This window comes from Gobio gobio (genome assembly GCF_949357685.1).
Source record: "Gobio gobio genome assembly, chromosome: 2".
Classification (NCBI taxonomy): domain Eukaryota; kingdom Metazoa; phylum Chordata; class Actinopteri; order Cypriniformes; family Gobionidae; genus Gobio; species Gobio gobio.
The window spans coordinates 614,892-640,970 of record NC_137098.1 but is presented as its reverse complement, the minus strand read 5'-3'; the positions used below and the strand labels follow the sequence as shown (position 1 = coordinate 640,970).

The 26,079-nt window shown below is 42.0% G+C and overlaps 1 protein-coding gene across 1 annotated transcript in view; it reads left to right on the top strand.

The window, feature by feature from the left end:
* Window positions 1–499: 499 nt before the first annotated feature.
* Window positions 500–26,079, top strand: part of LOC307139501 (macrophage mannose receptor 1-like) — a gene marked incomplete at its 5' end in the record, with an annotated part of 53,813 nt that continues 28,233 nt past the window's right edge. The window contains 9 exons of the mRNA XM_079838500.1: window positions 500–632; window positions 3,462–3,869; window positions 3,978–4,151; window positions 8,088–8,243; window positions 8,328–8,441; window positions 8,520–8,660; window positions 18,498–18,683; window positions 19,018–19,175; window positions 21,990–22,103. Of these exons, the coding sequence (XP_079694626.1) occupies window positions 500–632; window positions 3,462–3,869; window positions 3,978–4,151; window positions 8,088–8,243; window positions 8,328–8,441; window positions 8,520–8,660; window positions 18,498–18,683; window positions 19,018–19,175; window positions 21,990–22,103 (1,584 nt within the window). The remainder of the gene's footprint in view (window positions 633–3,461; window positions 3,870–3,977; window positions 4,152–8,087; window positions 8,244–8,327; window positions 8,442–8,519; window positions 8,661–18,497; window positions 18,684–19,017; window positions 19,176–21,989; window positions 22,104–26,079) is intronic.

Sequence of the window (26,079 nt, the reverse complement as noted above, 5' to 3'; positions counted from 1 at the left end):
AGTTGTGCTTCATCCACATCCTTATCTCCTCCAGACAGGCGGTGAGTGTTGAAGACGGAGATGATGTTGTTGAAATGGAGGTGTGTGTTTCTAATTTCATGTACAGTTGTGTGTCATCAGCATAGCAGTGAAATGAGACTCCATAGCGGCTAATGACATGGCCGAGGGGGATGATGTAAATGATGAAGAGAATGGGGCCAAGGACTGACCCCTGAGGAACCCCGCAGGTAACTGTGTGTTGCCGGGACCTTGCACTTCCAAGTGAAATGTACTCTGTTCTGCTAGTGAGGTACGATTTAAACCAGTTAAGAGCAGTGCCAGTGAGTCCAGTGGTTTGATGCAACCGGTTAAGGAGTATACCATGATCCACTGTATCGAATGCAGCAGACAGATCGAGGAGAATGAGGAGGGATGGTGAACCTGCATCAGCTGTCATCCGTAGGTCATTTGTGACTCTAACCAGGGCCGTTTTCATCCTGTGTGCAGAGCGGAAGCCAGAATGAAATTTTTCGAAAAGATTGTTGTATTTGAGATGATCCTGGAGGTGGGAAGCTACAACTTTTTCCAGTACTTTGGAGAGGAATGGGAGATTGGAAATGGGCCTATAATTTGCAAGCACATCTGGGTCAAGGGTGGGTTTACTTTCACTAGAGCTGAAGGAAAAGGGTCGAGGGCACAGGTGGTAGGTTTCATCTTTTTAATTATCGTCTCAACCTCTTGCTGTGAGATTTCTGGAAAGCGATGTAGGGGCTCCGAAATTACAGGCTGTGAGTGCATAGTCAGGGTGGATAGTGGTGAGGATCCAGGAAAGGTAGAGTGAATTGAGTCTATTTTTGTTTTGAAAAAGTCCAGGAAATTATTACAGTGCTCTTCTGTAGTTTCTGTAAGTGAGGGGGTTTGTGGTTTGAGTAGATGGTTTATGGTGGAGAACAGCTGTTTGGAGTTTCCGGGACTATTTCTGATGACGTTTGAGTAGTAAGTTGACCGTGCCTCCATAAGTGACTTTGAATAGTCCTTTCGGTGTTCCCGAAAAGCGAGCTTGTGCACAGTGAGACCAGTGGTTTTGAATCTCCTCTCAATGGCATGCCCAGCTGTCTTCATTTTTCGTAGTTCACCGGTAAACCAGGGTGCTGATCGGGTGAAAGTGACTGTTCTGGTTTTTACCGGGGCATGAAGATCCAGAATGCTTCTGAGGGTGTTATTGTAATAGTCCACTGAATCCATGGGTGGTAGACAGTTTACAGAAAGGAGATGCTGGAGATCGGATGCCATAGTCTCTAGGTTGATGTTTTTCAGATTTCTGAAGCAGATTTGGCGTTTGGGCTTGATGAGGCTGGATAGTGAAGACATCTTCATGGAGATGGCCTTATGATCAGAAACTCCCAGATGATACACCAGAAGATTGCTGAGAGAAACAGAGTTTGTAATGACTAGATCGAGAGTGTGACCCCTGGTATGAGTGGGGGCATCGACAAGTTGTGTCAGATTAAAACAGTCGAGTAATTGGAGAAATTCTGCTGCAAAACGGCAGGTTGAAGAGTTGACGTGAATATTCATATCTCCAAGTATGATGATATTAGCAGACATTATACAGAAAGTTGAAAGAAGATTGGACATCTCTGGGATGAATGATGGGTTTGGTTTTGGTGGCCGGTAAATAAGAAGTATCGTAGTGGAAAGAGGGTGCTTACATTTAAATGCAAGGCATTCAAACGAAGACAGCTCAGGCAGGGTTATAGGGGACAAGATCAGATCACTTCGGTGGATGACAGCCAGACCACCACCACGCCCTGTGCTGCGGGCTTTCTGTAAATAGCAGTAACCAGGGGGACCGGTCTCATTTAAAACAGAATAAACATCTGGTTGATGCCAGGTTTCTGGAAGGCACATCATATCTAAACACTTTTCTAGAATATGATCATGTATGAGGCAAGATTTGTTTGTGATGGATTGTGCATTAAAAAGTTAAATCTTGATATTCGTTGCAACAGTGTGTCTCTGTATTGGCCGAAGTAAACTGAGATCCACTCCATGTTTTCTCCGGTTTCCATCCAAGTCAGTGCGTAGCGTTGTCACGGAAAATTAGATGTTGTGATCAGACCGGGAGAAAACAAACTTTCGACGGCAACTTCTGTGAATGTAACGGGGCCGGCGAAGGAGTCCAAGTTGTTTAATGACTGATGTACACGATGGAGTGGTATAGTTGTTGAATTTCTGAAGTTGAATGGCTGAGTAGTTCAGCATTATGCCAGTCGTGGAGAGTGGTCTGCTAGCCGCAAGCCACGCCCGTGATGCACACAGGAAAGCCAACAGACACAGCAAGCAAACAACCGTGACCATGGGTGAACACCTCACGATCATCGGCAGCGACCCTAGGCGAAAGCCCCATGGCAACGGGTAGCGACGAACAGTCACGGGAATCCCCAAGCGATAGTACTTGGTAGGCAAGCAGCCGCTTGAGTCGGTGGAATCCGTACAGAACACATACAAATCCACAATATTTACTAGTGAGCAGCGACACTAGTAAGACTTACTGAACGTATTACTGGTTGATAAACGTTATGCTTATACCATAACAACAACTGTTGCACGGTAGAGGGTTTTCAGTTAGAGAAAACAGAGAAGCGGCGAGTGTCTGATCTGATCTCCAGCTGAAATGTGTAGTTTGGTAGGTGAGTAAATGTCCTTCAGATTAGAAGCAAGCCGTAACAATCCATAAAAAAAAGTTTTTAGACGTAACAACGGGCGTCCTCTCCTGTCATGAGTAAATCCATCTGTCATTAGTAGACATCCTATTGAGAAGTAGTTTGGGCAGTAATGTTAATATTTGATTTGAATTCAATCTCTAAAATGCATATAAAAAAACATATGGAAAGAGTCAGAGCGCGCGTTATAGTTTGGCACCGCATCACAAATGACGAATCTATCGCTGTTTATCTACTGCTGTCATCTCTTTTGAAAATCAGTCACCAAATATGAAAATTAGAGTTTGAAAGCTTTAAAATGCTATATAGTTGGTCAAGATTACAAGTGGTTGAACGTATTTTTATAAATCGTAAATTCAGATATTTATTCTTTGTAATGTGTGAAAAGTATTGATATTGAAAGTTAATTGTTTGTACCTGATTGTATGTGATTTTTGGGGAATTGTATTGAATCCAATTAGGGTCAATTTGACCCGGACCATAAGGAGTGTAAGCAGAAATCGAACAGAGATTTAGATCAGGTGTGTACAAACTCGGTCCTGTCCTGTAGAGTCTAGCTCCAACTCAACTGGGAGTTTCTAGTGTGACTTGATTAGCTGAATCAGGTGTGTTCGGTTTGGGGTCGAGCCTGAACTCTGCAGGACAGTGGATCTCGAGGAACGGGATTTAAATAAATGAAGTAGCACCAAAAAGGTTACGTTGATTTTGAAACACAGTATGGAATGTGTTGCCCTTGCCTGATCTACTTTTCCACAGGTTCAGACTCCAGCTCCTTCCTCATCTACAATGCGGACCACAACCGCTGTGTGAATGTCGTGAGCGCTACTGTCGTCCAGACGGCCCCATGTGACGTCTCTTCTGAAGCTCAGCGCTTCCGGTGGATTTCCTCCTCACGAATTGTCAGCCTCTCTTTCAAACTCTGCTTGGGGAGCCAGAACCTCAAAGACTGGGTCAAGATCATCCTTCTGCCCTGCAAAGAACTGAGTCCCCTGCAAACTTGGGAGTGTAAGAACGAGACCTTGTTTGGCTTAAAGGGACAGCCGCTGCACCTGAACTATGGGAATCGAAAGGAGCCGAATATGATGTTGTATTCGGGAGTAGGTGTTTGGAGTCATTGGCAGGTTTATGGGACCAAGGAAGATTTGTGTTCAAATGGATATCAAGGTATGACCAAGAGTGTTTGGTTGTAATGTTTCTATTATGAATTTCTTTCTAGTAATTTCAAACATGCAAGCCATTGTCTCACTGTTTTCATTTCTTAATGCCCCGCAGTGACATATACAATAGGCGGTAATTCGTTTGGGAAACCGTGCCAGTTCCCGTTTAAGTTTGGTGATAAGTGGTACGCCGAGTGCACTGTGGAGGGCAGAGCTGATGGTCATCTGTGGTGCTCCACTGAGGAGGACTATGGCACGGACCAGAAGTGGGGCTTCTGCCCGACCAAATGTAAGGACACGGCACAGAAACATCTCACTGAGTACAGGACTTTCTACAGGATTGGGTGTTTATGATACATGATAAGGGTATTTTAAGACATTATAATGCCTGCATGAACCATGAATAATAATACAATCAAACTTGGACTAGGTGATACATTTACTTTTTTCAATATTAAAGCAATATCTTAAATATATTGTGATCATATTAAAAGTTACGCTTATAAAGACAGTAGCAAGTGGTCACATTACACATTGTAACAACACTCTAAAAAAAAAAAAGGTTCTATATGGCACCAAAAATGGTTCTTGGCTCGTAATCATAGGGGAACCTTTTTTAGTGCCATATAGCACCAATTTTGGTGCTTCAGTGGTTCTTCGGTGCACCTCTGAAGAACCGCTGAAGAACCGCTGAAGAACCACTGAAGAACCGCTGAAGAACCACTGAAGAACCACTGAAGAACCGCTGAAGAACCACTGAAGAACCGCTGAAGAACCGCTGAAGAACCGCTGAAGAACCACTGAAGAACCGCTGAAGAACCGCTGAAGAACCGCTGAAGAACCGATGAAGAACCGCTGAAGAACCCCTGAAGAACCCCTGAAGAACCGCTGAAGAACCGCTGAAGAACCGCTGAAGAACCGCTGAAGAACCACTGAAGAACCGCTGAAGAACTGCTGAAGAACCGCTGAAGAACCACTGAAGAACCCCTGAAGAACCGCTGAAGAACTGCTGAAGAACCGCTGAAGAACCACTGAAGAACCCCTGAAGAACCGCTGAAGAACCCCTGAAGAACCGCTGAAGAACCACTGAAGAACCCCTGAAGAACCCCTGAAGAACTGCTGAAGAACCGCTGAAGAACCACTGAAGAACCGCTGAAGAACCCCTGAAGAACCCCTGAAGAACCGCTGAAGAACCGCTGAAGAAACACTGAAGAACCACTGAAGAACCGCTGAAGAACTGCTGAAGAACCCCTGAAGAACCGCTGAAGAACCGCTGAAGAACCACTGAAGAACCGCTGAAGAACCGCTGAAGAACCACTGAAGAACCGCTGAAGAACCACTGAAGAACCGCTGAAGAACCGCTGAAGAACCGCTGAAGAACCACTGAAGAACCGCTGAAGAACCACTGAAGAACCGCTGAAGAACCGCTGAAGAACCACTGAAGCACCAAAATTGGTGCTATATAGCAATTAAGCAATATCACTAATTTAAAAAGGTTCCCCTATGATTACAAGCCAAGAACCATTTTTGGTGCCATATAGAGCCTTTTTTTTTTAGAGTGAATAGATCATGTGTTTTCATACAGTGCAAAACAAACTTTTTCAAATTTTTGAGAGCAAATTCAAAAGTATTATAGAGATATATATTCATTTTTAGCTATATCGCACGTACATGTACACTCTAAAAAAAAAGGCTCGTAATCATAGGGGAACCTTTTTTAGTGCTATATAGCACCGATTTTGGTGCTTCAGTGGTTCTTCAGAGGTGCTATATAGCACCTTAGTTAAAGAACCGGTGAAGAACCTCTGAAGAACCGGTGAAGAACCACTGAAGAACCGCTGAAGAACCACTGAAGCACCAAAATTGGTGCTATATAGCACTAAAAAAGGTTCCACTCTAAAAAAAAAGGCTCGTAATCATAGGGGAACCTTTTTTAGTGCTATATAGCACCAATTTTGGTGCTTCAGTGGTTCTTCAGCGGTTCTTCAGAGGTGCTATATAGCACCTTAGTCAAAGAACCGGTGAAGAACCTCTGAAGAACCGCTGAAGAACCTCTGAAGAACCGCTGAAGAACCACTGAAGCACCAAAATTGGTGCTATATAGCACTAAAAAAGGTTCCCCTATGATTACGAGCCAAGAACCATTTTTGGTGCCATATAGAACCTTTTTTTTTTTTAGAGTGTATGTGAGAATAAAACAGCTATTCCTACAGTAATACTAATAACTGTCACCTCCCTCTGTGGACTTGAAAAAGAGACAGAGGAAGGAAGAGAAAATGAGAGAAATGCTGCTGTTGCTGATCTGGACAGTGACATTCTTTCATTTTCCTGTTTTCCTTTGTCCTGTCCAAGAGTAAGAAAATGCAAGCAGGATAACTGGAAACTGATCTGCTGACAAACACATCCTATGGCACACACACACACACACACACACACACACACACACACACTCACTCTGACACACACACACACACACACACACACACACACACACACACACACACACACTAGTGTTGTAGTCAAGACCACCTTAACCGAGATCAAGACCAGACCAGAACTCCTTAAATTCATCTAAAAGATCCACATCTCCTGTCTGAGAAATGTCTAATATTTAATGAATAAACACAGTTAGAATAGTGAGACACTAAAGCGCTGTGACCAATCAAATCACTGACAGTAAAACTCACAGCACAGAAGCTGCATCTGAACTGCTGCAATTACACCCGCATAAATAATGTTCAGATGAATTTAACATTAAAACATGAACATTATTGAACAGTCACGGAATTCTTTATTCAACCGATTTGTTCAAAGCAGCCGATTCATTTAATAACCAAACGCTGCAGAATTAGCAAAGACAGTTTAAAATTCCATTTAATATTAACTTCTTGTTTTTTGAATGTTTGTATAAATCAATATCATTTGCAATCACGCTTATATTCATGAAAACAGTTCTCTTGCTCTTGTGATATTGCTTAATTATATTCTATGTTATTTAAAAAAACTAAAACTCAGAATTTTGTGGGCATTTATATTAATTTGGGGCATTTTTGAGACAATGCTGCATTGATTTTGAACCCGTCGGCACAGCAACACAAGAAAATCACATTACACAGAAGTTATTGATAGCATTTTAAGCGGTAAGTTTTACATCAAATCACATTAATGATGATAAATCAGAAAAAGCACCGGTGATTTAGTGATATCCTCTCAGGTGTGGTCTTGACTGGTCTAGGAGAGACCAAGACCTTCAAAAAATGGTCTTAAGACCGGTCTCAAGACCACAACACACACACACACGTTGGGTTTTCATGATTTATGGGGACTTTCCATAGGCGTAATGGTTTTTATACCGTACTTACTGTATATTCTATCCCCCTACACTGCCCCTGCCCCTAAACCTACCCATCACACACACACACACACACACACACACACACACACACACACACACACACACACACACACACACACACACACACACACACACACACACACACACACACACACACACACACACACACACACACACACACACACTGCCCCTAAACCTACCCATCACACACACACACACACACACACACACACACACACACTGCCCCTAAACCTACCCATCACACACACACACACACACACACACACACACACTGCCCCTAAACCTACCCATCACACACACACACACACACGTTGGGTTTTCATGTTTTATGGGGACTTTCCATAGGCGTAATGGTTTTTATACCGTACTTACTGTATATTCTATCCCCTTACACTGCCCCTGCCCCTAAACCTACCCATCACACACACACACACACACACACACACACACACACACACACACACACACACACACACACACACACACACTGCCCCTAAACCTACCCATCACACACACACACACACACACACACACACACACACACACACACACTGCCCCTAAACCTACCCATCACACACACACACACACACACACACACACACACACACACACACTGCCCCTAAACCTACCCATCACACACACACACACACACACACACACTGCCCCTAAACCTACCCATCACACACACACACACACACACACACACACACACTCACACACACACACACACACACACACACACACACACACACACACACACACACACTAAGGGAATTTTGTATATTGTCATTGTCTGCAGTAAGTTTCAGTCATGTCTCTCTAAACTCTATCTCTGGCTGTGTGTGATAGCCGGCTCAGGCTGGGACAGTGATCCAGTGACCGGTGTGTTATATCAGAGGAACACACAGGCGGTTCTGACCTGGTCTCAGGCCCGAGCCAGTTGCCAACAGCAGGGAGCGGATCTCCTCAGCATAACTGAGCTGCACGAGCAGAGCTATATATCAGGTACTTCCCTTTAGATCTCACAACTATCCTGAAATAATATGGCATAAAGTAGCATTTCAATATATTGTATACTTCGTCCTTTAGGTCTGACGAATACCTTTGGCTCCACGCTGTGGATTGGACTGAACAGTCTTGACTTTGAGAGTGGCTGGCAGTGGATTAATGGACACCCATTCCGATATCTCAACTGGGCTCCTGGTAAATAAACCGCCTGTGCGCAGAACTTTATATACACACCCATTGGTAGTGATCGAATGCATGTTTTATCCACGTCAGGGCACCCGTCTCTGGAACCCGGCCTGAACTGTGCCACACTGAATGCTGGGAAAGCCTCAAAGTGGGAGAGTATGGCCTGCAGTAAGAAACTGGGCTACATCTGTCGCAAAGGCAACACTACAGACATCACACCTCCACCAGGTACCATACACACCTCCACCAGGTACCATACACACCTCCACCAGGTACCATACACACCTATACCACACCATATGATACACACCTATACCATACCATATGATACACACCTATACCAGGTACCATACACACCTATACCAAACCATATGATACACACCTATACCAGGTACCATACACACCTATACCAAACCATATGATACACACCTATACCAGGTACCATACACACCTCCACCAGGACCTCCACCAGGTACCATACACACCTATACCACACCATATGATACACACCTATACCAGGTACCATACACACCTCCACCAGGTACCATACACACCTCCACCAGGTACCATACACACCTCCACCAGGACCTCCACCAGGTACCATACACACCTATACCACACCATATGATACACACCTATACCACACCATATGATACACACCTATACCAGGTACCATACACACCTATACCACACCATATGATACACACCTATACCACACCATATGATACACACCTCCACCAGGTACCATACACACCTCCACCAGGTACCATACACACCTCCACCAGGATCTCCACCAGGTACCATACACACCTATACCACACCATATGATACACACCTCCACCAGGTATATTACACACCTCCACCAGGATCTCCACCAGGTACCATACACACCTATACCACACCATATGATACACACCTATACCACACCATATGATATACACCTCCACCAGGTACCATACACACCTATACCATACCATATGATACACACATATACCACACCATATGATACACACCTATACCACACCATATGATACACACATATACCACACCATATGATACACACCTATACCACACCATATGATACACACCTATACCACACCATATGATACACACCTCCACCAGGTACCATACACACCTCCACCAGGTACCATATACACCTCCACCAGGTACCATACACACCTATACCACACCATATGATACACACATATACCACACCATATGATACACACCTATACCACACCATATGATACACACCTATACCACACCATATGATACACACCTATACCACACCATATGATACACACCTATACCATACCATATGATACACACCTATACCACACCATATGATACACACATTTACCACACCATATGATACACACCTATACCACACCATATGATACACACATATACCACACCATATGATACACACCTATACCACACCATATGATACACACATATACCACACCATATGATACACACCTATACCACACCATATGATACACACCTCCACCAGGACCTCCACCAGGTACCATACACACCTATACCACACCATATGATACACACATATACCACACCATATGATACACACATATACCACACCGTATGATACACACCTATACCACACCATATGATACACACCTATACCACACCATATGATACACACCTCCACCAGGTACCATACACACCTATACCAAACCATATGATACACACCTATACCACACCATATGATTCACACCTATACCATACCATATGATACACACCTATACCACACCATATGATACACACCTATACCATACCATATGATACACACCTATACCACACCATATGATACACACCTATACCATACCATATGATACACACCTCCACCAGGTACCATACACACCTATACCATACCATATGATACACACCTATACCACACCATATGATACACACCTATACCATACCATATGATACACACCTATACCACACCATATGATACACACCTATACCACACCATATGATACACACCTATACCACACCATATGATACACACCTATACCACACCATATGATACACACCTATACCACACCATATGATACACACCTATACCACACCATATGATACACACCTCCACCAGGTACCATACACACCTCCACCAGGTACCATATACACCTCCACCAGGTACCATACACACCTATACCACACCATATGATACACACATATACCACACCATATGATACACACCTATACCACACCATATGATACACACCTATACCATACCATATGATACACACCTCCACCACACCATATGATACACACCTATACCACACCATATGATACACACCTATACCACACCATATGATACACACCTATACCATACCATATGATACACACCTATACCACACCATATGATATTCAAGATTCAAGATTCAAGATTCAAGAGTTTTATTTGTCACATACACAGTTATATACACAATATACAACTGGCAGTGAAATGTAAACAGGTCCGCTCCATGGACAGTGCAAATAACAGTTACAAGAAATTAAAATAGAAATAGAATAAAATTAGAATAAAAAGTATTAACATAAGTAGAATTATAAATAAATCAAGTAAAAGATAAAAATAGGAAATAAGATAAAAATAAAAATATAAAAATTAAAATATAAAAATATAAAAAAATAAGTGGATATAAGTGAGATAAACTGTAGACTTAGAAATAAGTGGTTAACATAAATATATATATATGTATATATAAAGAAGTATAATGTGCAAGGTTTATTACAGGTTGTTACGCAGTAACAATAGGAAAGTAAAGTGCAGTGCAATGGCAGTATGTGGATGTTAATGTTTAAACTGGATGTTTATGTGTGTGCGGGGTGAAGTGAAGTCACGTGACTGAGTTCAGGAGTCTGATGGCCTGGGGGAAGAAACTCCTCCTGAGTCTTTCAGTCTTTGCCATCAGGCTACGGAAGCGCTTACCAGATGGCAGCAGGGTGAAGTGAGAGTTTGCAGGGTGATTAATGTCTCTGATGATTTTAGTAGCTCTACCTCTGCAGCGTTTGGTGTAGATGTCCTGCAGAGACGGGAGAGCTGAGCCTGAGATGCGCTCGGATAAGCGCACCACTCTTTGCAGGGCTTTGCCATCGTGACTGGTGCTGTTCCCGTACCACGCTGTGATGCACTGAGTCAGGACACTTTCTATCGCCCCTCGATAGAAAGTTTTCAGGATGGCTGGTGAAACCCTGAATTTCCTCAGCTGGCGCAGGTGGTACAGTCTTTGCCTGGCTTTTTTCACCTGTGTCAGGATGTGTGTAGTCCAGGTCAGATCCTCGGAGATGTTCACACCCAGGTATTTGAAGCTGCTCACTCTCTCTACCGGTGTCCCGCTGATCATGAGAGGGGAGTATGACCGATGCTGTCTCTTCCTGAAGTCCACAATCAGTTCTTTGGTCTTGTTAACATTCAGAGAGAGACAGTTGTCCTGGCACCATGATGTCAGTTGCTCCACTTCGTCCAAGTATGCCGTCTCATTGTTGTTGGAGATGAGACCCAGGACAACAGTATCATCAGCAAACTTGATGATCGAGGTGGAGCTGTGTGTGGACAAACAGTCATGGGTGTAGAGAGAGTAGAGCAGGGGACTCAGCACACAGCCCTGTGGAGCTCCAACACTCAGGGTGATGGAGGTGGAGGTGAACTGGCCTACTCTCACCGCCTGGGGTCTGCCAGTGAGGAAATCTTCAATCCAGAGGCAGAGAGAAGAATTCAGGCCTAGATCCAGGAGTTTATTTGTTAGCTTGATGGGAACTATGGTGTTAAAGGCTGAGCTATAGTCAATAAATAGCAGCCTGACATAGTTCCCACTTTTGCTGTCGATGTGAGTGAGGCAGGAGTGAAGGACGTGAGAGATGGCATCTTCAGTCGATCTATTGGGACGATAGGCAAACTGAAGAGGGTCCAAAGTGTCAGGAATGGAGGAGCAAATGTTGTTTTTAATGAGTCTCTCAAAGACCTTCATGACTAAAGATGTGAGAGCCACTGGACGATAGTCATTTAGGCAAGAGGGTTTACTGATCTTAGGTACAGGGATGATAGAGGATCGTTTGAAGGAGGTGGGGACAACAGATGTAGCAAGGGACTCGTTAAATATGGATGTAAAGAGCCCTGCGAGCTGATCAGCACAGGACCGCAGAACACGACCTGAAATACCATCCGGCCCAGCAGCTTTCCTGACATCCACACGTTTGAGTGCCCTCCGAACCTCGTCCTCCGAGACAGAGATCACGTGACCGTTGCTGCTCTGAGGGACTCTCTCTGACGCGTCACTCGCCGGAGTCGCGCTGCCGCGATTACCATCAAAGCGAGCGTAGAAAGAGTTTAACTCGTTCACCAGCAACGGATCAGCTCTCACCTCTGCAGAGGATTTAGTTCCAAAAGCACAGATGGTCCTCAGTCCCTGCCACATCCGCCGGGTGTCGTTGAGTTGGAAATGAGATTCCACTCTGTCTTTATAGCGGAGTTTTGCGGCTTTAACGGCGCGCCGGAGGGCGTAACATGAAGCTTTGTACTCCCTCATATCCCCCGTTTGGAGACCGGCATTGTACGCGATAGTGCGCGTGTTAACTGCAGTGCGGATTGAACTGTCCACCCACGGTTTCTGATTAGGGAAGGACGTTATAGTTATTGTTTGTGTGGCTTGCTCTGTCAGTGTGTTGATAAAGCAGAGCGCCACTTCTGTGAACTCGCTGACGTCTTCAGAACTCGCGCGGAACATGTCCCAGTCGACGTCATCAAGAGCTGCCTGTAGCGTGATCTCTGAATGGGATGACCAGCGTTTGACTTCCCTCCTCACCGGGGGCTCTTGAACGAGCCTTTGTTTATATTCCGGTGTGAGGAAAATGGCGGCATGGTCCGATTTGCCAAAAGCTAGCTGTGAACGAGCTTTGTAGGCGTTCTTAAACGGAGAGTAGCAATGATCCAGTGTGTTTGCTCCTCGTGTGGGACAGGAGACATGCTGGTGAAAGTTTGGCAATACTTTCTTTAGGTTTGCTTTGTTAAAATCACCCGCGACGATGAAAGCAGCGTCGGGGTGTTTGTTTATGAAGCCGCTGGTCACATCATGGAGGGCAGATAAAGCCAGCCCCGTGTCTGCCTGTGGTGGAATATAAACGGCAGTGGCGATGACCGAGGAAAACTCCCTCGGCAGGTAGAAAGGCCGGCACATGAGAGTTAAATGTTCCAAGTGAGGCGAGCAGGATCGCGAAAGAATGGAGATGTTCCTAGGATCGCACCATTTCTTGTTTATCATGAAACACACTCCACCGCCTTTAGATTTCCCGGCCTCGGCTGTTCTGTCCATCCGAAAAACAGAGAAGTTCTCGGACGGCGTCACGGCTGTATCCGGGACCGCTGGCGTGAGTCATGTTTCGGACAGACAATAGATGTTGCAGTCTCTCATGTCCCGTTGAAAACTTATCCTGGCTCTAAGATCGTCCATCTTATTCTCCAAGGATTGGACATTTGCGAGCAAAATGCTCGGGAGAGGAGGACTGAATGCTCTTTTTCTCAGTCTGTTGCGGATCCCAGCGCGTTTCCCGCGGTGTTTTTTGAATCTTCGCCGTCGACTCGAGTGGCCATTGTTCAACTCGGCGTCCCGGCGAATATCAGATGGAAGATTGGAGAAAGTGTCCTGAAACAGGTCAGTGTAGCGGTAACCAATTTCCAGAAGTGTTTTGCTGTCGTAACAGATCAAAGCAGATGATCCGATGGAAAAAATAGAGAGTAAAAGAGAGTAGAATAATAAATAAAAGCAAAGTCTTAGCGGAGCGACCTGAACGGCGACCGAGCACGGCGGCGCCATCTTGTTTCAATGATACACACATATACCACACCATATGATACACACCTATACCACACCATATGATACACACATATACCACACCATATGATACACACCTATACCACACCATATGATACACACCTATACCACACCATATGATACACACATATACCACACCATATGATACACACCTATACCACACCATATGATACACACCTCCACCAGGACCTCCACCAGGTACCATACACACCTATACCACACCATATGATACACACATATACCACACCATATGATACACACATATACCACACCGTATGATACACACCTATACCACACCATATGATACACACCTATACCACACCATATGATACACACCTCCACCAGGTACCATACACACCTATACCAAACCATATGATACACACCTATACCACACCATATGATACACACCTATACCATACCATATGATACACACCTATACCACACCATATGATACACACCTATACCATACCATATGATACACACCTCCACCAGGTACCATACACACCTATACCACACCATATGATACACACCTATACCATACCATATGATACACACCTATACCACACCATATGATACACACCTATACCATACCATATGATACACACCTATACCACACCATATGATACACACCTATACCACACCATATGATACACACCTATACCACACCATATGATACACACCTATACCACACCATATGATACACACCTATACCATACCATATGATACACACCTATACCACACCATATGATACACACCTATACCACACCATATGATACACACCTATACCATACCATATGATACACACCTATACCACACCATATGATACACAACTATACCATACCATATGATACACACCTATACCAGGTACCATACACACCTATACCACACCATATGATACACACCTATACCAGGTACCATACACACCTCTACCATACCATATGATACACACCTCCACCACACCATATGATACACACCTCCACCAGGTACCATACACACCTATACCACACCATATGATACACACCTTTACCATACCATATGATACACACCTATACCACACCATATGATACACACCTATACCATACCATATGATACACACCTATACCATACCATATGATACACACCTATACCATACCATATGATACACACCTATACCACACCATATGATACACACCTTTACCATACCATATGATACACACCTATACCACACCATATGATACACACCTCTACCATACCATATGATACACACCTCCACCACACCATATGATACACACCTCCACCAGGTACCATACACACCTATACCACACCATATGATACACACCTTTACCATACCATATGATACACACCTATACCACACCATATGATACACACCTATACCATACCATATGATACACACCTATACCATACCATATGATACACACCTATACCATACCATATGATACACACCTATACCACACCATATGATACACACCTATACCACACCATATGATACACACCTCTACCATACCATATGATACACACCTCCACCACACCATATGATACACACCTCCACCAGGTACCATACACACCTATACCACACCATATGATACACACCTTTACCATACCATATGATACACACCTATACCACACCATATGATACACACCTATACCATACCATATGATACACACCTATACCATACCATATGATACACACCTATACCATACCATATGATACACACCTATACCACACCATATGATACACACCTATACCACACCATATGATACACACCTATACCATACCATATGATACACACCTATACCATACCATATGATACACACCTATACCATACCATATGATACACACCTATACCACACCATATGATACACACCTATACCACACCATATGATACACACCTTTACCATACCATATGATACACACCTATACCATACCATATGATACACACCTATACCATACCATATGATACACACCTATACCATACCATATGATACACACCTATACCATACCATATGATACACACCTTTACCATACCATATGATACACACCTATACCACACCATATGATACACACCTATACCATACCATATGATACACACCTATACCATACCATATGATACACACCTATACCATACCATATGACACCAACTTGCAACACAGACCGCCTTGCTAAAACACACATATGTAGGTGATGCGGAATGGATAAAAGTAACTCAAAAAATAAAAGAGGATTTGAATAAGCCCATTAACAATGGAGCTTAACTTATTATAATTATTATTTGACGAAGCCTACTTTTACACTCAGAATTATTCCTTGGCATCCTCACGCACTAAACTGCATTTTTTTTTTAATTGTTTGCATGCTGGAGGTACGCGATTACGCCGCGTGCAGAGTGATGTTAACATTTAAGCTAGCCGGTGAGAGAATAGGGCACTATCAAAGAGTCTAAAGAGGAAAGTCGACAGCGAAAATAGGGCATACAAAGAAGAATGGAAAGGCAACTAACGTTATGCATTCATCCTACCTGGTTTTGTGAATGCAAAGCCCGGTGTGTCTTATCTGCAAAGAAGTTGTCGCTGTTTGTAAAGAATATAATATCAGACGGCACCACGACAATATTGTCTCGTCAATATTTTTATCTCATTTTAAATATGACTCCATTAATAATTTTATCTGACTCCAATTCTAAGTGACTCCATAAAGTGTGCTACATTTAGAGTTTATCAGCTGATTTTACGATTCTTTATGATTTAATTTAGATAGTTGATTTTCTTTGTATCTTCCTAGTTTTCATATTCGTTCATCGAGAGACCCAATATCGCAGAGAGACATGACGCGCCCGGACCGCGCGCTCACGGACACAAAATGATTACTTCTGTAATTAGTCAGAGGGTGTAGAGTGAATATTTTACCTTTAAGTGGTTGCACATGCTCACTCAACAAAAAGTGTAATTTTAGTAATATTCACGGACTACAACGTGCTAACCCAGCGATAGTCAGGAATCGGAATATCGCGCACGCTGCGCTCCATGCTTCAGTCGTGGCGTCATTGATGTGATCTATCATAACCCTAGATTTTGCGGTAATAAAGGAGTATACATCGATCCATACTAGAATAATGATTTCGGAATCATACAAGATAAATCAAGATTAACATTTATTTTGGCCCGACAGGAAAAGTAAATAAGTAAACAAGAATCCATGGTACACAACTGATCAGCGTAAAAACATAAAACACAATTGCAAAGCAATATGAAAATAATTTAAAAGAGTCATCATGTCTGGCACATCTACATGCAGTTTGCACGGGGGGTTCTGACTACAGAATATTCCCCCCGAGAGTTAGATTATCCAGCCTTAAATACTCCAACTAGAACAAAAGGGTTGTAAATATTTGCAACACCCCCACCTGGTTTTGGGGGAGTGGATCAGATATCTTTGAAGAAATTCCTCAAAAGGAGGGCTGAATTCTCATTAGTTTTCCAATCTTTCTAATACTACCAGTGACTGCAGTGAAACTGAGACCATTTTACCATTAGCACTGAGACCTTTAAAAAGACATCAAACATGAAAGGGATAAAACAATAGATTTACAAGATACATCATCACTGGTATATCTGCATTTGGTGACTTGAAACCAGGACAAGGAGAGGGCAAAATGGGGAGGGGGGAGAAATGTTTGTCAGGGTGTTGTCACACAGTTTCTGTGAGATCTTTCTCTCAAGATTAGTGACTTTTATTGTTCAATTGCTGAGGTGTGTATCTCAGCTTTTGTCTTAGCACCAAAACCGACTCTTATAGATTTATTTGGCTATTTAGTTGAAAAATGTAGTTAGATAGATAGATAGATAGATAGATAGATAGATAGATAGATAGATAGATAGATAGATAGATAGATAGATAGATAGATAGATAGATAGATAGATAGATAGATAGATAGATAGATAGATAGATAGATAGATAGATAGATAGATAGATAGATAGATAGATAGAAAGAACTGTAAGCCTATATCAGTTTCTCAAGCCAACTTAATCACGTTCCACCACATATTTGACAACCAGAGAGTGTTTTTGCATTTTAGCTTGAAAAGTGGGCTTGTGCTTTCTTTACAATAGATGACTATTTTAAGTATAGTGCCCAAATACGTTTTGAGAACACTAAGCACCTCCCTCTCGACACTATACTAAATGAAGAGTTTTCTTTTTCTCTAGCAGGTGAAGATCAGATCAGCTTCTGTCCTTCTCCGACGTGGGTGCCGTACGCCGGCCACTGCTATCATCTGCAGCGCGGCAAGAAGACGTGGAGCGACGCACTAGCGGCGTGTCACAAGGAAGGCGCAGACCTAGCCAGTGTTCACAACATCGAGGAGCACAGCTTCATTATATCACAGATTGGGTACTGTAAGTATGAGCCATCTCAATGTGCATTCAGCAACAAACACATAAAGGTCTAGGGGTTTACTTTGGGCGCGAAAGGTCCCGGGTTCAGCTCCCGGACGAGCCCCCGCATTTGACATTATGGGCTCAAAGCCGTGACAAAGGAAAGGAGGACTTAGTGAAGTCTTTTGTATTTATTAACATAAACAGAGAAATATATAAAACAAGATAACAACATGCCTCCTAGCCACACCCACTGGCTGGCCATAGCAGGAAGAGTAGGAGACCCGTCACACATGTTTTGGATGCTAAACGGACCTGTTTATTTCCCTTACCATTGTGAGTGTTTGCTCTGTAGTGCCTACTGATGAACTGTGGATTGGACTCAATGATCAGAGGACTCAGAACCTGTTTGAGTGGTCGGACAGAACTCATGTCACCTTCACCAAGTGGATAGTTGGAGAACCTTCACACACCATCAATCGCATGGAGGATTGTGTTCTTATCAAAGGAAAGGTGGGTGTTTTTTTAGGGGTTCAAGCATGTTAAGATTTTTAATATTATTGTTACACCATAAAAACGGATCGTGTAGCCCAAACCGTAAGGCCTAGAGAGTTGAAACTTAGCCAGATTGTAGGTCTCAATTTGAGGAGAGATTGACATGATATCACCCCAATCGGCCAATCGGGCACTACAACAACAAAAATGCAAAACTGCTCATAATTCCTAAACCGTTTGTCGTAGACTCAAGTGCGAACTAGTTCTAGATTTAGTTCTAGATTGTGATATCAATACTTATCTCACAAAAATGTAAACTTCCTTTCACAGTCACTAACGGGCTGCAAAATGTTTGATGTGGGCGTGGGCCACTTTGACTAAAATGGCTTTAACTCTTGAACGGAATGAGACATTTTCCCCAGACTCGAAACACCTGTGTATGGGCTAAATCTTTGGTCCTGTGAAAAACATGGCGATTGACCGCTTGGCGTTGCTATAAGAGGGAAAAAAATACTAAAATTGCTGTAACAACCCAACCGTTAGTCTGAATGCCATGATTGCCCATCAAGACTAATGAAGTTGAGCATCTATTAGACAAGGTTAACGATGGCCGATTGGAATGAAACTTGGTGGGCATGTTCGACTAATGACCCTGTAAGAATTGTGAAAGAAATCGGCCTCCAGGTGGCGCTAACAAGTTTTACACCTCAGTAATCATATTGCGTTTCACACGTACAATATTCATATAATTTGTTAGATCTCCTCATACTGAAAAACCTTAAGAACTACTGCTGTCAATCAAATCAGCGGATAAAAAGGATTCGGAAAACTTTGCGGATAAAAAGGATTCTTTGGTGAAGGAAATACTACAGAAAAAACATGTAATTTCCACATGAAAAATGTAGTTCAGGCAAGATTAAAAAAAAACCACGTAAATTATACATTAGTACTCAATTCAAGCTTGTAGAAATTAAAGTGTAAATATATCAACGTTATAAAATTAAGTAAAACCACTCAACTTCTCTGATACTGGTGTTCCCATCATGCACTGGGGCTTGAATTATTAATAATTGATTTTTCGCTTTTTTCCAGCTGTATTCATACAGTTTTATCATTGCTTTTGTTGTTAGATTTAGTAACTTGCATCTTGTGACATTTGGAGTCCATTTTCTACTCAAAGAGAAATAATTCTACCTTTGACTGGCTAAGATAAAATTACTTATTTCCTTTGTTAATTTGACTTAACTTAGTTAAGTAGCATTTACTTAATTACATTTAGGGGAGAACCGGGGCGAAAGTAACACGGGATGAAAGTAACAACGCGATTTTCTCAGAGCCCTGAATACATTTGCATTTCAAGCTATGACAGCACGTTCAGCACACAACCCATGACGGATCTGCCAAATATCATGTGATTCCGCCATCGTTTCCCGCGGTTAGGTCCGAAATGCAGTTTTCAAGTACGGCAAGTAAATTAATGAAGCGGTACTTTTTTTCTAATTACAAGTTGTGTTTCTTGTTTCATGTGTCACAGTAATGTTCAATCTACGGGTTATTTAGTGCTGTTACACACCCTGAAGGTTTGTCTTTTCACAGTTTTTCAGTATAAAAGTAAATCGTGTTTAAATGTCAGGACTTCCTGTTGGGACGAAAGTAACACTTGTTACTTTTGTCCCGCTATTATATATATATAATGCATATTATGCACATTTCATTTAATTTAATTTTTATATTGTTCATACTGTTGAAGAAAAAACGTATCAAACAGATTGACATTGCAAATAAAAAATATTCTAAACAATTCAAGTTTGTACTGTCATATTACATTTGAAACATTTGATGAACTTTAACATATAAAATTAAAACGTAATTTAATTTTTTTTTTTTTGCAAAGATAAAGGACAAAATATGTTTGCAGTTACATATTAACAAGGTCATAGTCAGGTATGTTTAATAAAAACAAGAGTAGCACCAAAAAATCTAGCTTGTATTGTTGTGTTACTTCCGTCCCACCTGATGGGGTCAAAAGTAACAATGTGCAGCTTATGTTCAAAGTGAAATTATACTGTAGTCGTTCTACATTTGTACAAAATACCACCTGCTATTGATAGACCACACTTGTGAGTTATTGGCCACAGCAAAAATATATCTCGGTCTAAAACATTATCTTTTAAAATTACGATTTTCTGAAAAATAGTACTTTCGTCCCTGCTCTCCCCTACTTTAAAAAATATGCATGCAAAACCTTGCAAAAGAAAAATGACGTTGTTTTTTTTTCAGTGTAGCCCTAGGTGTTTCGCTCAACCTCAATAAAACCACTGCAGTACAACTCTCCGGACTCTCTTGGTCAAAAAGTTATCAGTAAAAATGTTGAACATTGCCCTTTGGATAGCTATAACAGGGTCGCTTAGAAAATGGGTGTGGCCAAATATACCCCAAAGTCTACATCTCCAAAACGAAAACTCAAAAATTCACAAAATTAGGTGAGCACATGTAACATATGATTCTAAACAAGCATCCAGACTTTTGTGGAGATCAGACCAGAGGTGGCGCTTTAACTGTTAAAAAGCTTTAAAAAAACACTATTTCCTTAGTAAATTACCTGTAATGGCTGTAAATGATCTTTTCCATCGATGATCTATTCTAGATGGTTACAGTCTTACTAAATCAACAATAATACCTTTTTACGCATGTGTTTAAATGTCTTAAAGCGCGTGAACCCTGACCCTGCTGCTACTTTTGTAACAGATCCGAGGATCCATGTGAAACACCATACAGAACGATGACATTTTGATATTACTGAGTTAATTTAGTCTTTTGTCTCTGTAACAGGAGGCCAGATGGGCAGATCATGTGTGTGAGACGGAGCTCGGCTACATCTGCAAAAAGAAATCCACCAGCAAACCTGATGGAGCCCTGGAGCTCATCAGTCCCGGATGCCAAGCTGTGAGTCGAGATACTTTCATAAACAGATATATTTAAATAATAAATGAATCCATCTGTCCATCCATCTATCATTATTTGGGCACGTGCTTCAGTCTTGCTTGTGTCTAGTGATTTATTGCTTTTGTGGTAACACGTTACAATAACGTCTTATTTGTTAAATCAAAATGAACTAAATACTTCTACTGTATTTATTAATCTTAGTTCATATTAATTTCATCATTTACTAATACATTCTTTAAACCTCTGGTTCTGTTTAATTATTATTGATCAATCACACAAAAATCCTGGACATGATTGGAAGAGGTTAAATCTTGAAAATGTAGTGACTCCTACAGTTTTAGAGTAAAGCTTGTTTTGGGGGGAAAAAAAATATTACATATCAATTAAAAAAATAGTATTTTGTGCATTTTTAATAATAATAAAAAAAAAAATTTTACTGAAAAAAAAAAATTCATTTCTGACCGTCAGACGAGCAGCATCAGAGGTTTAAATCCAAAACTGTATTTGTTAGCATTAGTTAAAGGGGTGATGAATTGAGAAATCAACTTTGAGCCTTTGATATATAAAAGTTCATCGGATTTTATAAGAATGTCCTGTACGTTTCGGAGCGGATAACTTCCTTGTTAGTCAAAGAAAAGCTTTTATTGACACCAGGCCCAGAAAACAAGAGATCTCAGAATATGTCGACCATTGACGTCATAGAATTCAGAAGCGCCGCCTCAAGCCCCGCCCACTGACTCGTGGAGTCAAACGGGTCGTGCTACCGAGCAATAAACATGCGGTTCGTTCGCGTCATTTCACCGCAGAATCGCTTGTAAACAAGACACAGGTCGAGACTGGATTTGCAGACATATTGAGGTTAAAACACAATGCTGTACCTTCTATATTTGATCCGACAGGAACGGTAAAACATGTGTTTATATGTGTTAGTATTGCATTGTTACAGATCATTTGATATCTATTGATTACACACCTTAGCACGCGCTCACCGGCTGGAGAAGCTGTTATTGGTTCATTCGGGATCAGACTCGGACTTGTAACGGCAGCTCACGAAGCCCAACGTCCCGGGGCTGTGTGTTTTCAGCATATATCACAGCAATCCTATTGGCCGGCGACAGCCATGATGTCATAGTAGTGCGACCCAGAAGTATAAAAGGGGCGCCCAGAGAACATGCCATCCACTTCTTCATCAGAAGGGACTACACCGGCAGCCCTGAAGCAAGACAGTCGTAACCCGAGACATTCCCTTTCGAAGGGAACTCGCATTGCGTTATGGGGAACGAGAATACCCACGCCGCCATGCTGAGGGGATGAGCTGTCAACATAGGCTGGACACAAGAGGCTAACTTCATGGAAGCTCCCAAGGTTAACTCCCCCCACGGGTACCAGTGACACTACTCCCTTCGGCCAGTTTGCCCAAGCTACATGCTTCAAAGAAGAGTCTAATTCCAACAAGGAAGGACTCATTCTAGGGCGCTAGCTCAAAGGCCTGGAAACCTCAACCTAACCTTAAAGGCGGGCTCCTTTAACCCTCTGCTGCTCTTCCTTTAGGGGTTGCATTGGTCGTCTTCACAGTCATAAGTGACCGGACACCTAAAAATTTAAATTCCTCCACCCCAGTAAAAACCAATGCAATTTATTTTTCTTCAATAATATTTTTTCCTTTTAATTTTGTATTTTGAGATTATTTGATGGTATTTTTAAATATTTATGCACTAATTATGGTCTATTTTTGCCATTGAAAATTATACACTTTTTTTTTTTTTACTTTTTAAGAAAAAAAATATATTATTGCAGTATTTCAGGTTAAAATAGAGACTAGGCCTTCAAAATATATATTTTTTTAAGGCAGATTAGCGCCCTCTGTTGGAATTATTTAAGAAATCATGCAACCATGTGTGTGATCACTAGAGGTCTCTCTGGAGAGGCTTGAGCATTCACAAGTTCTCTTTTGAACACATTTAATTATTATTTTTTTGATGGATTTGAATATATATTTAAAAAATCTCAAAGACTATTTATTATAAAGTTTTAGATATTTTTGTTGTTGTTAGAAATATAGATTTTTTTTTCTGTGAATTTGTGTTTTTGCAGATTTCCCATTCATTTCCTATAGGGGTAATTTTTGACCGAAGAACACAAGTGGGAGTATTTTTTTTTTACGACCAATTAGCATGCTCGAATCATACCCTCAATTTTTTTTTGTGATAACATACCTAATGTTAGAAAAGTCACCAAGTTTCATATCATTCTGATTAAGCTAAAAATTCAAAATGTGGTTCATAGGTTCAGTTTTTCATAGGTGTGTGTGTGTGTGTGTGTGTGTGTGTGTGTGTGTGTGTGTGTGTGTGTGTGTGTGTGTGTGTGTGTGTGTGTGTGTGTGTGTGTGTGTGTGTGTGTGTGTGTGTGTGTGTGTGTGTGTGTGTGTATAAGTGTCCGTGTGTGTAAGTGGATGTGTCAATATCACACTCTTGATGTTTTAGAGTGTCACCCCTTCACTGCTGTGTACTTTTTCAGCATTGTGGCCAATTTGTAGATTGTACACACAAATATTCAGTGAATTTTTGTGTTTTTGACGATTTCACATTCATTTCCTATGGTCGCTCATTTATTAACCGACTTTTTTTTTTACGACCCATTACCATGCTCGAATCATGACCACAATTTTTTTGTGTGTTTACATCCCTAATGCTAGAGAAGTCACCACGTTTCATATCATTCCGATCAAGCAGTGATTTTTTTTATTTCAAAACAGAAAATTTTCCGGTCAAGAATGACCAAAGAGGACCAGAGGGTTAAGGGAGTATGGCCCAGGCTCAAGGACCCTGGCCTGCCACTTTCAAGAGGGACCTAAAGAGGGACTATTAACAGGGAGGATAAACACTGATAACCGCCCAGCCAACAACCTGTTTATTATATATCTTTGATGCTTAAAAACAAATAGGGGGGAAGCAGAAAAAGAAGGTAGTTGTAATAACCCTCAGAGAGGGAGGTGATGTTTTCTGCCTCTACCAGACCCAGACCGCTGGTCATGTCTGTACTCTATCACTTCTCTAAGGTCCTGCTTTTTCCGCCTCTTTCATGCCATCTCTGTGACCTGCTCCTCGCCAGAGGCGGTGCTTGAGCGGCGACGCTCTTTCTCTGGCCCGGCCTACAACCCTTGAATCGAGAAGGGCCAGGACCCCCTGCCTGTCTGGGTGCAGACTCGGACCGGCATGGTATAAAGATCTTACAACCCCAAATCAGAAAAAGTTGGGACAGTATGGAAAACGCAAATAAAAAAAAAAGAAGTGATTTCTAAATTTACTTTGACTTGTATTTCATTGCAGACAATATGAACACAAAATATTTCATGTTTTGTCTTGTCAACTTCATGTCATTTGTAAATATGCATCCTTTCCTGTCATTCAGACCTGCAACACATTTCAAAAAAAGCTGGGACAGTAAAGCATTTACCACTTTGTAATGTTGCCATTCCTTTTCACAACACTTAAAAGAAGTTTAGGGACTGAAGACACCAAGTGATGAAGTGTTTCAGGTGTAATTTTGTCCCATTCTTCCTGCAAACAAGTCTTAAGGTGGGCAACAGTTCGGGGTCTTCGTTGTCCACATTCTCTATTGGAGACAGGTCGGGACTGAGGCAGGCCAGTCAAGTACCCGAACCCTCTTCCTCCACAGCCAGGACTGCAGAATGTGTGCAGAATGTGCTTTTGCATTGTCTTGTTGAAATATGCATGGACGTCCCTGGAAAAGATGTCTTCTTGAAGGCAGCATATTATGCTCCAAAATCTCGATGTACTTTTCAGCATTAATGGAGCCTTCACAGAAGTGCAAGTTACCTTTGCCAAGGGCACTGACACAACCCCATACCATGACAGACCCTGGCTTCTGGACTTGTTGCTGGTAACAGTCTGGATGATCCTTTTCTTCTTTGGTCCGGAGCACACGGCGTCCATTCCTCCCAAAAAACACCTGA